We start from the raw sequence: 14076 nt of genomic DNA, 5'->3' as shown, positions 1-14076 counted from the left end.
AAAAAAATTAAATTATGTGAGACTGCCAGTCAACATGGCGGCGTAGGTAAACGTGGTATCGCGTCCTCCCACAACTGCATCAAAGTTACAACTAAACTACAGAACAACCATCATTCAAAACCGCCTGAAATCAAGCTGAATGGAAGTCCTACAACTACAGAATTAAAGCAGCAGCCACATCTAGACTGGTAGGAGGGGCGGTGGCGCTATGGGCTGGTCCCACACCCATGTGTGGCGGATGAAAATCAGGAGGACACCTCGGCTGGGAAGGTCCTTCCTGAGGACTGAGGGGTCCCCATCCCACACCAAGTGCCCCGCTCAGGGTTCCAGCGCCAGGAAGAGAATCCCCATAACTTCTGGCTGGAAAAACCAGCGGGAACTGAGGCTCAGGGAAGCTGACTCGGCTAGAGCCCCAGGCAGCGCAGGGACTGATCGGACTCACTCCCTCTAAGCTTAGAGGGGAGGCAGCTCGAGGGGTACCAGAGACATACAGGGAAGAACTGAGCTGTTTGGCACTGGAGCGAGGGCTGGAGAGGGGCCTTTCTCTGGGACAAACGTTCTGTCAGAGGCCTTTGTTCCTTTGGTGAGCCCTTCCCTGGGGCGGCAGACAGCCACCATATCTGAGACTCCAGCAACCTGGCTCACACTGGTAGACCCGCCCTGGTGACTCCCTGAGGCCCCGCCCCACCCAAGTTTCAGGCCCACCCATGCTGTTGCCACTTGCTTAACCATAGGATTGGCCTGTCTTGGATCCTGCTTCAGGTTTTTCCTAAATTCTTTCAAACAAGCAGCATTTGGTCTCAGCTAGCCCCATACTTCTTGTTCAGTAATACACAGAAACAAACACAGGGAGGCAGCCAAAATGAGGAGACAAAGAAACAGGTCCCAGATGAAAGAACAGAATAAAACCCCAGGAAAAGAACTAAGTGAAATGGAGATAAGCAACCTAACAGACGCTGAGTTCAAAATACTGCTTATAAGGATGCTCAATGAACTTAGTGAGAACCTCAGTGAACTTAGTGAGGGCCTCAAGAGCATAAAAAAGGACTAGTCAGAAATGATGGATGCACAGTCATAAATGAAGAAGGCATTAACTGAAATAAAGAATAATTTACACAGATTCAATAGTAGAGTACGTAAATCCAAGAAGCAAACCATCGATTTGGAATATAAGGAAGCAAAAAACGCCCAATCAGAACAGCAAAAAGACAAAAGAATAAAAAAAAATGAGGATAGTGTAAGGAGCCTCTGGGACAACTTCAAGCGTGCCAACATTCACATCTTGGGGGTGCCGGAAGGAGAAGAGCGAGAACAAGAAATTGAAAACCTGTTTCAAACAATAATGGCAGAAAACTTTCCTAACTTGGTGAAGGAAACAGTCATACAAGTCCAGGAAGCACAGAGAGTCTCAAATAAGATGAACCCCAAGAGGCCCACACCAAGACACATCATCATCAAAATGCCAAAGGTTAAATACAAAGAGAGAATCTTAAAAGCAGCAAGAGAAAGGCAGCTAGTTACCTACAAGGGAGTTCCCATAAGGCTATCAGCTGATTTCTCAAAAGAAACTTTGTAGGCCAGAAGGGAGTGACAAGAAATATTCAGAGTGATGAAAAGCAAGAACCTACAACCAAGATTACTCTATCCTGCAAAGTTGTCATTTAGAATCGATGGCCATATAAAGAGTTTCCCAGACAAGAAAAAGTTAAAGGAGTTCATCACCACCAAACCGTTGTTATATGAAATGATGAAGGGTCTTTTTGAAGAAAAAGATAAAATATATGAAAAAACAAAATGGCGATGAATACACATCTATTAACAATGGAATCTACAAACAAAATGAACAGGCAGAACAGAAACATTCTCATAGATACAGAGAACATTTTGTTGGTTTCCAGATGGGAGGGGGGTTGGGGGAATGGGTGAAAAAGGTGAAGGGATTAAGAAGTACAAATTCATTGCTAGACTGACAAACCTCAAAGGGAAAGGGGTTGGGAGGTGGGAAGAAAACAAAGAACTTATATGCATAACCAATGGACACAGATAATAATGTGGGAAAAGGCGGGAGGGAGGTGGGTGTGGGGAGGAGGGGGTCAATGGGGGAAAAATGAGGAACATCTGTAATACATTCTACATTCAACAATAAAGATTTTTTAAAAAAATTAAATTATGTAAAGTTACAATGAAATAAATTACAAAAAAAAACATTAAATTATATTAAAAACAATGGTAAAAAGTACACAGGACTGATCAGTTTCTAATTATTATCCTATAATCTACACTTTTAGGTTATATATATCTACTTTTAAGTTACGAATATTTATTGTATCTGTGTGGCAGAAATGCAGATAAAATATACAAATACAATAAAATACAGATACAATTCTGACTTTAGTAACATCCGTTGTTACCCTGAAGTTGATCGTGGTATAGTATTTACACCACGGAAACCTACAAGTGTCAAATGAAGCCTTCATTTGTATTTTTGTTGATTGTTTAGACCAGGGACTGGCAAACTATGGCCTGTGGGCTGGCTACCTGTTTTTGAAAATAAAGTGTTATTGGAACACAGACATGCCCCCATCATTTCTGAGTTGTCTTTGGCTGCTTTTCCATTACCATGACAGAGCTGAGTCATTGAAACAGAGTTTGCCAACCCATGGTCTACACTTAAGACAGTGAGGAAGGATATGTTATAATACAGATTATGCTTAAAAGTGTGTTGTGTCCATAGCCATTACACTGAGAATAGCTTTAAAATGAGGAGATATTCTCCCAATATTTAAAAACTGTTATCTGATTCAGCAGAGTTGTTCACATCACTCTCAAATAAGTAAAGTTCCAACATATGTCATTGTTTCACTTCTGTCATACTCATTAACATAAATGAAAATGCCAATCATTATTCACATTGGAATTCTAGTCATTCATCAACTGCTACTATAGGTTAGCTGTGACTATAAGAGTTCAGTGAAAACATTCTGTGAGAATCAATTTGCTATATGGAATTTATGATACAATGTATTATACATTTTATTATTTATAAATCGTGCACTACATATATTTTATATAAGTAGCATCTATAATAAACTTATGTATATAACAAACTTATTTACATGTTTTTTCCAGAGAGCTGGCAGTTACCTATTCACTAGCACTGTGGCGTTCTCATGGAACCCTGGCTCTCCCTGCCTAGCAAATAGCACTGCTGCCTCGGACGCCTTTCCTGTCCGGGGAAGAGGGTTTCCCATGGGTCTAGGATATTCATGTCTTCCGAATTCCCACCACTTCTCTGGGAGCTACACTCACATGAGGATCCCTGTGTCCCCACTTTTCGAGCCTTTAACCCATAGAATATTGGAAACAGTATTTTCCCAAGCCTTCATTTTTGCCATCCTGCTGTCTCCTGGGCTATAGGCTCTGTGAGGACTGCTTTGGTATAGAAAAAAAGGGGGCACAGACTTGAGATTAGGAATTAGAACATTTCATTCCTAGGCCTAGGAAGATGGAGGGATTAAATGTCTTAAAAATGCCCATTTGAAAATGGAAATATATTCCCACATAGATACTATGTAAACATGTGCTCTGCAGTCAGGCGTTACTGGTATCATAGTTCAGCTATATTATGGGTTAAACAGTTCTTGTTGATGGCCTAGAAATTGATTTATAGCATTATTACTACAGGAAAATGTATTCTGAGTACTAAAACAATGACCTACAAATTAATTTTTGGAGTATAGTCCTATTTGAATCTGAAAATTAACTGTACACAACTGATTGACTAATGTTAAAACTCATTTCAATAATTCATTTTCACATTACACATCTGCTTAAGGATTCATAAGTTTGAGCTGAACTATGTCTCATTGTTTTACATGGACATTAGTATTGTCAGTGCCTCATAAAAATTATGTGGTATTAAGATATGTCAACTCTATTACACAGTATTCCTTTGAACATATCAGTAATGGAGAGCAAGTTTATTTTCTGGGAACATTTTGACTATATATTTTGGAAGTAATTTTAGTACAGGTCCGTCAGAGTCTACAGAAAACAAAATTTTACACTTTCAAGGCATGTTGTGGACATTTCTTATGAAAAGAAATAATCTTTAGAATTCACCAGGAAACTTACCATATTAGAAACTAGGTTATCACATTTAGCCCTGTTAACGAGTGATGACCGCCAAGATATACAATCCCTGTTTGAATTTATCATCAGTTATTCTGTAAACATATACTGAGATTTGCCATATGCGAGTGAGACATTCTCATATGGAAGCATCTAGTCTTGTCATCAATGGCCTGCCTAATTGTATACAAGTTATAATGATCTTTACTTACTATTTAAGACTGAGGAAAGGAATGTTTGCAGATGGTTGAAATGCTGTTAAAATCTGAAAATTTTAGTCAGCCCATTTGGGTTTGTAGTATAAATTAATTGTGTGCTAGCCTGGCCAGTGTGGCTCAGTGGTTGAGCATAGACCCATGCACCAAGAGGTCACCGGTTCGATTCCCGGTCAGGCACATGCCCAGGTTGTGGGCCAAATCCGCAGTGGGGGGCATGCAGGAGGCAGCCAGTCGATATTCTCTCTCATCAATGTTTCTATCTCTTTCTCCCTCTTCCTTCTTCTCTCTCTAAAATCAATAAAGAAAAAAAATTTTTTTAATTGTGTGCTAAAAGAGAACTTAAACATTTGCCTTCATTACTAAACAGAATTTGTAAAATGTCAATGTGTATTATAACACAATTTTAAAATTAATTTTGCTAATTAGTCTTCAACATTAAAAGTTGGCAAATGTCAATGGGCCTAAGAAATTACTAGCTGTTATCTGAAAGCGGAATTATTTATAAAAATGTATAGATGTGTGTGTATGTATGTATGCAGACTAAAAAATATTTAGTACTATTTGGGGTATTTACATGTTGTTTCAGGTCAAAGTTTAGCTTTCCTAAAAATTTAGAATTTCTAGTAAATTTTATTTCTTTCATGTCACTTATATTAAAAGGCAATAGGAAGAGGACTACCTCAAACCCCTCCAAACACAAGTAATAGTTAGCATCCTGACTTTCCTTCAAGGAAAAAAAAATATATTATTTGGTATGCTTTCTCTACATTCTAAAATGCTGTCTTCTGTCAAATAAAATCCAAGTTATGTGATTTATCTCTCTGTGAGTCTTCAGAACTCACCACTGTATTTCCTTTGGGGGGTCACTTCTGAGGACAATGGGTGAAATATTCAACTGTAAGACTTGAGGGCATCCCACCACACAGTGTTACAGCTTGTCACTGGAACATAGCAAGTAGGTCTTCTCACAAAATGCTGATACTCCTTTGTCACATTGCATATGTCTGTACTTTATTTAAGGTGAAGCTGAGAACATACTGGAAACAGAAAAGAGCAAGTTACAGCTGCCGAAAGGAATGATTACTTTTGAAAGCCTTGAAAAAGCCAGAAGGGAACAAAGTAAATTCTTCATAGACAAATGATATCATGTTTACCCACTGAATCTCAAAACACAAAATTGTTGACCTGAATCATGGTTTTCGCAATTTTTTAAATGCTTAAGATTTTTATATAATGGATTTTTAAAAAAATATTACAATGCAAGATCATTTTTGTTAAGCTATTTTTTAAAATAAAATTTATAACATTCAACAAGAAAGGAGGTACTCTTTTAAATAACTTTCAGATGTCCTATATATGTATATTATAAATATCTAAGTGTAAAATTAATAAACTATATTGTTTTGAATTCCTGAAAGCAAATGTCCTGCTGCTCTCATTTCTCTGTCTCACACATTGAACCATCACATTCAGTCTTTTATTCGGAGGGTGCAGACTCAGACTGCAAAAAATAATCTATAACAAATGTAACTGGAATATAAGTAATCTGAACTCGATACTGTATTTTATAGACTTCAACAATCTTAATATATGCATGTTAAAATGTGATATTTTAGAGACACTAGCCAGAACCTAGATAGTTTTTCTGCTCCACTCTTCTGGGAAAGGTACAAACTCTTGCTGGAAAAATATTATTATATAAGCCCTGTTACTCAGGCATTGTGGTATCTCTTGGCCTTGGAGTGTATCTGTTCTGGGAGAGGGTTGGAAATGCTCCGTTAGATTTGGCCTTGTGGACACCTACAGGAGATTTCAGAAGTACCTTGTATACTACCAAATGTCCAATTTTCAGAGAGTAGTTTCTAATATTCAGGGCTGACTATTTAGCTTCTCTACTGATTTTTCTCCTGGTAACTTTGGGTCACTCTTGGAGCAGTACTTGGGCTTCAGGTATACCAGGAAGCCCAGGCTGTCTAAAAGAAGAGGGGGCTGGGGGTGGGGGGGAGTGAGGGGTGAGAAAGGCCTATAAAATAAGAAAGCCAAGGAAGAGTAGTCTTCATGAAGGGATGGAGCTGACTCAAATGCCTCTCACAGTAAATAGCCCAAGAAAAGCTGCCAGGTTCTATTATTGGCTTGCTTGGGGAAGCTGAGCCCCCAGGGACCAAAGTCACCCAAGGGATCCCCTCACAGGCCTGTTTATTTTGCTGTGCTAACTTGTGTGTCTGGCTACTTGGATGGCAGTAAGAAGTGTGGCTGGAGCAACACAAATGCATCATAACCACTGATAAAAGCAACTGGAAACCTATATCCCACTGATACTCAGTGGTCACTGAGTCTGAGGTTTAGATAACATTTCTGGTTTACAGTTTCTCAGTCCACAAGTGTCATAGGGTGGAATGGTAGATTGCTAACCTCAGTTTATTCTTTCTCTTGGAGGACTTCACCTGTGGTCAGTAGCACTCTGTGGATGATTCTGCTCTGCCTGAACATGAGGGACAGGCAAACCCTGAGCCTGAGCTGGTTTTGACATTTCACTTGGTATTAGGAGGGAGAACAGGGTTTACCATGTGTCTCATGAATTCATGTCCTAGGGAAGACTGGCAATCTGGGATTCTAGCTTGGTGAGGGTTTCAAAAAACTATAAGGAAACAGCTGTTGAAGGTTATGTGAAATTACATGGATTTTGATCAATTGAAATGTGATAAGGAAGGTCTGTGAAAAGCTATCAGGATGTCAGGATAATATGATTGGGCTTTGAGAAATACATGTTTTTCCTTCTCTTCTCAACATTCCCACACCATTAATTTTCTGCTGATGAAGATCTGCCTCAAGTAGAAGGTAGTACCAACTCTATCCACCAAAGTGATTTTGAAAAAGAAGAGGGAGAGAGAGCACTCACATTACAGAAAAACCCAACATGGATTCTGAAATACTCAACAATTTTACATCTTAAAATAGTCTAGAGAAGATTTGGCCTCAGGTATGCTTTTCTTTTCATCTTCCAGGAACTAAGAATTTTGAAAGGAGTCCAACTAATACTACCTATTTCAAACTAGCAATAACAAAAAGACAACTGGGGAATACAATTTGTGCCCCTAGATAGTTACTTCTCTGAATTCAACAGCCATGAGAAACATGGGAAGCTAGACTGACCTCCCACTCAGTTTCCTTGTAAGGACTGAAGGCGAAGGACAATCCTGCCACCTCTGAAATAGCCGGAAAGTCTAACTAGACAGGAAAAGGGTTTTGTTCAGCTATTGACTTTCATAATTATTCTTAGCAATTCAAGCAGAAACATCAATTTCCTACTAGAATAGGAGGTTACAGGAAAAGGAAAAGTTCAAACAGGCTCATGGGTTATAGTTAAGACATTCTGTTCTCCCTCCCATCTCCTTTCCCCCACAGATATTCATGTTTATCTCTTTTAGCTATCTCAGTGTAGAATTTCCCTGAAGCAGATTTTGCACCAATGACTTGAGTGAATCATTGATTTGGGATCTAATCCCAGAAACACTGATGGGGAACTGCAGAAGTAATATATGACACAGAAGAAAGCTAGTAAATGAAGTCTGACCCAGAAAGTGACCTTTGTGGACAACTGGAGCTTAATCCTCCTGAAGCATTCTGGGAAATGGTTTAAAACATCCCCTATCCCCACCTGAGTTATCCCACCCAAGGAGTGAAATTTTCCCAGGACTAAGAGTGTTCAGGCAAAGTGGGCTCTGGAAACCAGAAAAAAACTCAGTCAAGAAATGCAAGTGTTGCCCTGGACGGTTTGGCTCAGTGGTTAGAGCGTTGGCATGTAGAAACCCAGGTTTGGTTCCCGCTAAGGGCACGTACCTCAGTTGCAGTTTGTCCCCAGCCCTGGTTGGGTCATGCGGGTGGGAGCCACTTGATGTGTCCCTTTCATGTCGATGTTTCTCTCTCTCTCTCTTCTTCTCTCTCCCTCCCACTCTAACTGAACAAAAAAATGGAAAAATGTCCTCGGGTGAGGATAAAAGAAAGAAATGCAAGTGTTTAGAAAGTGGAAGTCAGATCAGCTCAAACTGAAATAGTAAGGGCTAATAAGTAGTTGAAAGCAACTCATATTTTAGTTACCAATATTGTTACTTTAACTTTACATCTCTAAGTAACATTCTGGTGTAATTACTTTTTTTTTCATATATGAAGAATCTTACTGCTTTTTTTTTTTTTTTTAATCCTCACCCGAGGACATTTCTGCATTTATCTTTCAGGTACAGCAGGAGGGAGAAAAGGAGAGAGAAACATCGATGTGAGAGAGACACATCGAGTGGTTGCCACCTGCACAACTCCAACTGGGCCGGGGACAAACTGCAACTGAGATATATGCCCTTAGCAGAAACCGAACTCAGGACTCTCTGGTCTGTGGGCCGACGCTCACGCTGTTGAGTCAAACTGGCCAGGGCTTTTATTGCTTTTTTTTGGTATTTCATTCTCTAATTCAAAGGTGATAATTGTGCAAACATTGTATCTCCATTCTCCAGTCTTTGTGGCTAATTGATTTTATGGTTTTGTCTATGTCATTTCTTCACACATGCTCTTGCTTCCATACTTTCTACCAGTAAGGGTACAAATCTGAAAAGATTTTGCCCACATGTAATTCTGTACAATCTGGACTCCTAATAAAGAGATGTAGCTGGAGTATGATGTCTGTGTCTCAGTTTTCTCATCTATGGAACATAAATAATGGTAATATCAAATTATGGATATCTTCTAAGTATCTAATGAGCCTAAAAGAATAAGACCCTTAGAAAAGTTCCTGAAATGTAGTAAGTGAATCGGTGTAATTACTTCTTTTTTTTTTACTTATCTTTATTGTTAAGTGTATTACAGATGTCCCCTCTTTTTTTCCACATTGACTCCCTTCTCCCCAATCCCACCGCCCTCCTACCTTCCCCACGCTATTGTTGGTGTCCATTAGTTATACAGTACCTATATGCATAGAAGTTCTTTGGTTTATCTCATTCCACCGTGCCTCCCCCCTTCCCTTTGAGGTTCATCAGTCTAACCACCAATTTGTACTTCTTAATCCCTTCATCTTTTTCACCCATCCCTCCAGGCCCCGCCCATCTGGCAAGCAACAAAAAGTTCTCTGTATCTATGAGTCTGTTTCTGTTCTGCTTGTTCATTTTGTTTGTAGATTCAATTATTGATAGACATGTATTAATTGCCATTTTATTGTTCGTATTTTTGTTCTTCTTCAAGAAGACCCTTTAACATTTCATATAATACTGGTTTGGTGGTGATGAACTCCTTTAGCTTTCTCTTGTATGGGAAACTCTTGATATGTCCATCGATTCTAAATAATAGCTTTGCAGGATAGAGTAATCTTGGTTGTAGGTCTTTGCTTTTCATTATGCTGAATATCTCTTCCCACTCCTTTCTGGCCTGCAAAGTTTCTTTTGAGAAATCAGCTGACAGTCTTATGGGAACTCCTTTGTAGGTAACAAACTGCTTTTCTCTTGCTGCTTTTAAGATTCTCTCTTTGTATTTAACCTTTGGCATTTTGATGATGATGTGTCTTGGTGTGGACCTCTTAGGGTTCACCTTGTTTGGGATTCTCTGTGCTTCCTGGACTTGTGTGTCTGTTTCCTTCACTAAGTTAGGGAAGTTTTCTGTCATTATTATTTCAAATAGGTTTTAAATTTCTTGCTCTCTCTCTTCTCCATCTGGTACCCCTATGATGCAAATGTTAGCATGCTTGAAGTTGTCCCAGAGGCTCCTTATACTATCTTCATTTTTTTGTATTCTTTTTTTCTTTTTGCTGTTCTGATTAGGTGTTTTGTGCTTCCTTATGTTCCAAATTGATGGTTTGCTTCTTGGCTTTACCCACTCTACTATTGATTCCTGGTAAATTATTCTTTATTTCAGTTAGTGCATCCTTCATTTCTGACTGGTCCTTTTTAAGTTATTGATGTTCTCACTAAGTTCCTTGGAGTTCTCCTTAAGTTCCTTGAAGGTCTCACTAAGTTCCTTGAATGTGTCACTAAGTTCCTTGAGCAACCTTATAACCAGTGTTTTGAACTCTGAATCTGATTGATTGCTCATCTCCATTTTGTTTTGTTCTTTTCCTGGAGTTTTGTTCTTTTCTTTCATTTGGGACATATTTCTTTGTCTCCTCATTTTGGCTGCTTCCCTGTAATTGTTTCTATGTATTAGGTAAAGTTGCTATGTCTCCTAGGCTTCATAGTGTGGCCTATTGTTGTAGGTGTCCTGTAGGATCCAGTAGCACAGCCTCCCTGATCACCCCAGCTGGGCCCTCAAGGGGCATCCCTAGTGTGGACTCTATACCCTTCTATGGTAACTGAGTCTTGATTGCTGTTGACACATCAATGGGAGGGATTTACTCAGGCTGATCAGCAGCAAGGACTGGCTATGCCCACTGACCACTGGCCTCTGACTACCTTGGAGGATCATCTGTGTAAGGGCCAACCAACCACACAGAGCAAGACTTACTTCATCAGGGCTCTGGTACCTACTGTGCCGCTCATTAAGTGTGTCACTTGTGGAGGTGGTTAGGTGATGGTGCTTTGATGTGGTCTGAAGCTTTCCACTGGGTGTGCTGGTTCTGGGGCAAGGTCAGCCTCTGCCTGTGTTCTACCCAGGGCCACCCAGCATAAGCTACAAAGTGATCTGCAGATGGCTGCTGCTTCTTATGCTGGGCTTAGAGGTGCCCTGGAAAAGCCAAGCTGTGAGCCAAGGCTGGCTGCTTCTAGTGCCAGGCATGAGGCCACTTAACAAGAGATATGGGGATGGCTGAGACCAGATGCTGCTTGTTTGAGAGATTTTAGGAAACTGAAGCAGGATCCAAGACAGACCAATCCTATGGTAAAGCCTTTGGAAGCAGCTTGGGTGGGCCTGAAAGTTGGGTGGGACAGGGCCTCAGGAAATCACCAGGGCAGGGTAAACAGTGTAAGCCAGGTTGTTGGAGTCCCAGATATGGCAGGCGTCTGTTGCCCTAGGGAAGGGCTCACCAAAGGAACAGAGGCTTCTGACCTCATGACTGAGAGAAAACTGTTTCTCCAGCCCTTATCCCAAGGCCAGACAGCTCAGTTCTTCCCTATATGTCTCTGGCGCCCCCCAAGCTGCCTCCCCTCTGAACTTAGAGGGAGCAAGTCCAAGTAAGTCCATGCCAGGGCCCTTTAAGAGGAGCTGCCTGGGACTCCAGAATCTCAGCCTCCCTCAGCCTCAGTTACTGCTGTTTTTTTTTTTTTTTTTATCCTCACCTGAGGATATTTTTCCATTTTTTGCACAGAGTGAGAGGGAGAGAGAGGAAGGGAGAGAGAGTGAGAAACATCGACGTGAAGGGACACATCGAGTGGCTGCCATCCGCACGACCAACCAGGGCCAGGGACAAACTGCAACCGAAGTACGTGCCCTTAGCGGGAACCGAACCCGGGTCTCTCCAGACCTCAGGCCGACGCTCTAACCGCTGAGCCAAACTGGCCAGGGCACTGCTGGTTTTTATAGCCAGAAATTATGGGGACTTTTCTTCCTGGCACTGGAACCCTGAGCTAAGGACTTCTCAGGGAGGACCTACACAGCTGTGGTGCCCCTCCTGATTTTTATCTACCACACGTGGGTGTGGGACCAGCCCATCTCTGCCTCTGCCCCTCCTAACAGTCTTGATGTGGCTGCTTTTTAAATTTTGTAGTTGTAGGACTTCCATTCAGCTTGATTTCAGGCAGTTCTGAATAATGGTTGTGCTTTAGTTTAGTTGTAATTTTGATGTGGTTGCGGGAGGAGGCAAATACCACAATTACCTACGCCACCATCTTGACCAGAAGTCTAATTACTTCTTATTGTTTCAAAAAAATTAATATTATTTCTTTTTTTTTTTATTAATTTTTGTTACAGATGTTTCTCCTTTTGCCCCCACTGATTCCCCCCCCTCCCCTTCCCTCCCTGCCCTGTCCCCAGCTTTGTTGTCCGTGTCCATTGTTCATGCATACATGCATATAAGTTCTGTGGTTTATCTCTCCCCCACCACCCCCTCTTCTGGGGGTTGCCAGTCTGTACCCCACTTCCATGTCTCTGGGACTACCCCATTCCTCAGACTCTTATGTTCATTATATTCCACAAATAAGTGAGATCACATGATACTTGTCTTTGTCTGTTTGGTTTGTTTCACTTAGGATGATACTTTCCAGGTCCCTCTATGTCGTCTTAAAGGATAAGAGATCTTTCTTTCTTACAGCTGCATAGTACTCCATTGTGTATATGTACCACTGCTTTTTTATCCATTCGTCTACTGATGGACACTAGGGCTGTTTCCAGATCTTAGCTATTGTAAACAGCGCTGCTACAAATAGGAGGTACATATATTTTTCTGATTGGTGTTTCACGCTTCTTAGGGTATATTCCTAGAAGTGGGATCACTGGGTCAAATGGAAGTTCAATTTTTAATTTTTTGAGGTAACACCATATTGTTTTCCATAGTGGCTGCACCAGTCTGCATTCCCACCACCAGTGGACTAGAGTCCCCTTTTCTCCACACCCTCGCCAACACTTGTTGTTTGATGATTTGTTGATGGCGGCCATTTTGACAGGTGTGAGGTGATACCTCATTGTTGTTTTAACTTGCATCTCTCTGATGATTAGTGATGTTGAGCATTTCTTCATATGTCTCTTGGCCATTTGTATGTCCTGTTTGGGGAGGGGTCTATTTAGTTCCTCTGCCCATTTTTTAATCGGGTTCTTTGTCTTCCTTTTGTGGAGTTGTATGAGCACTCTATATGTATTGGAAATTAACCCCTTATCTGATATATTGGCAATTATGCTCTCCCATACAGTGGGTAGCCTTTCCGTTTTGATGATTGTATCTTTCGCTGTGCAGAAGCTTTTGAGTTTGATGTAGTCCCATGTGTTCATTTTTCCTTTGTTTCTGTTGCTTTAGGTGATGTATAAGTGAAAATTCTGCTGCATAGGATGTCTGAAATTTTGTTGCCTACAGTTTCTTCTAGGATTTTTATGGATTCATGAGTCACATTTAAGTCTTTTATCCATTTTGAGCTTATTCTTGTGTAGGGTATAAGTTGATGGTCTAGTTTTATTTTTCTGCATGTAGCTGTCCAATTTTCCCAACACCATTTATTAAAGAGGCTGTCCTTACTCCACTGTATGCTCTTGCCACCTTTGTCAAATATTAATTGAGCATATTGCCTTGGGTCCATTTCTGGGTTCTCTGTTCTGTTCCACTGGTCTATATGCCTGTTCTTGTGCCAGTACCAGGCTGTTTTGATTACAGTGGCTTTGTAGTATAACCTGAAATCTGGTAATGTGATCCCTACAACTTTATTCTTCTTTTTCAAGATTGCTGTGGCTATTCGAGGTCTTTTTTGGTTCCATATGAACTTTTGAAATACTTGTTCTAATTCTGTGAAGTATGCCGTTGGTATTTTGATGGGGATTGCATTGAATCTATACATTGCTTTGGGTAACATGGACATTTTAATGATGTTAATTCTTCCAATCCATGAACAAGGTATGTGCTTCCACTTTTTTATATCTTCCTCTATTTCTTTTTTCAATGACCTGTAGTTTTCTGAGAATAGGTCCTTTATTTCTTTGGTTAAGTTTATTCCTAGGTATCTTAATTTTTTGCTGCAATAGTAAATGGGATTGTTTTCTTAGTTTCTCTTTCTGTGAGTTCGTCATTGGTGTATAAGAATACCATTGATTTCTTGATGTTAATTTTGTATCCTGC

At 40.5% G+C, this 14076-nt stretch overlaps 2 protein-coding genes across 6 annotated transcripts in view; both read left to right on the top strand.

Annotated features, from left to right (window-relative positions):
- PLGRKT (plasminogen receptor with a C-terminal lysine) overlaps positions 1-5763 on the top strand; it is a 62081-nt gene extending 56318 nt beyond the window's left edge. For 2 of the 5 annotated variants that reach the window (XM_036261595.1, XM_036261594.1), the window contains exon 4: positions 5370-5524. In XM_036261595.1, the coding sequence (XP_036117488.1) occupies positions 5370-5491 (122 nt within the window). In that variant the 3' untranslated portion in view covers positions 5492-5524. Of the gene's footprint in view, positions 1-5369 lie in introns of all 5 variants that reach the window. The other 3 variants (XM_036261593.1, XM_036261596.1, XM_036261598.1) reach the window with 3 other exon arrangements.
- Positions 1-14076, top strand: part of LOC118629888 (prorelaxin-like) — an 84362-nt gene that overhangs the window by 52362 nt on the left and 17924 nt on the right. The gene's annotated exons all lie outside the window — the stretch shown is intronic.

Source organism: Molossus molossus, unplaced genomic scaffold (genome assembly GCF_014108415.1).
Source record: "Molossus molossus isolate mMolMol1 unplaced genomic scaffold, mMolMol1.p scaffold_m16_p_14, whole genome shotgun sequence".
In the NCBI taxonomy this organism is placed as follows: Eukaryota; Metazoa; Chordata; class Mammalia; order Chiroptera; family Molossidae; genus Molossus; species Molossus molossus.
This window is presented reverse-complemented; position numbering and strand designations above follow the sequence as displayed.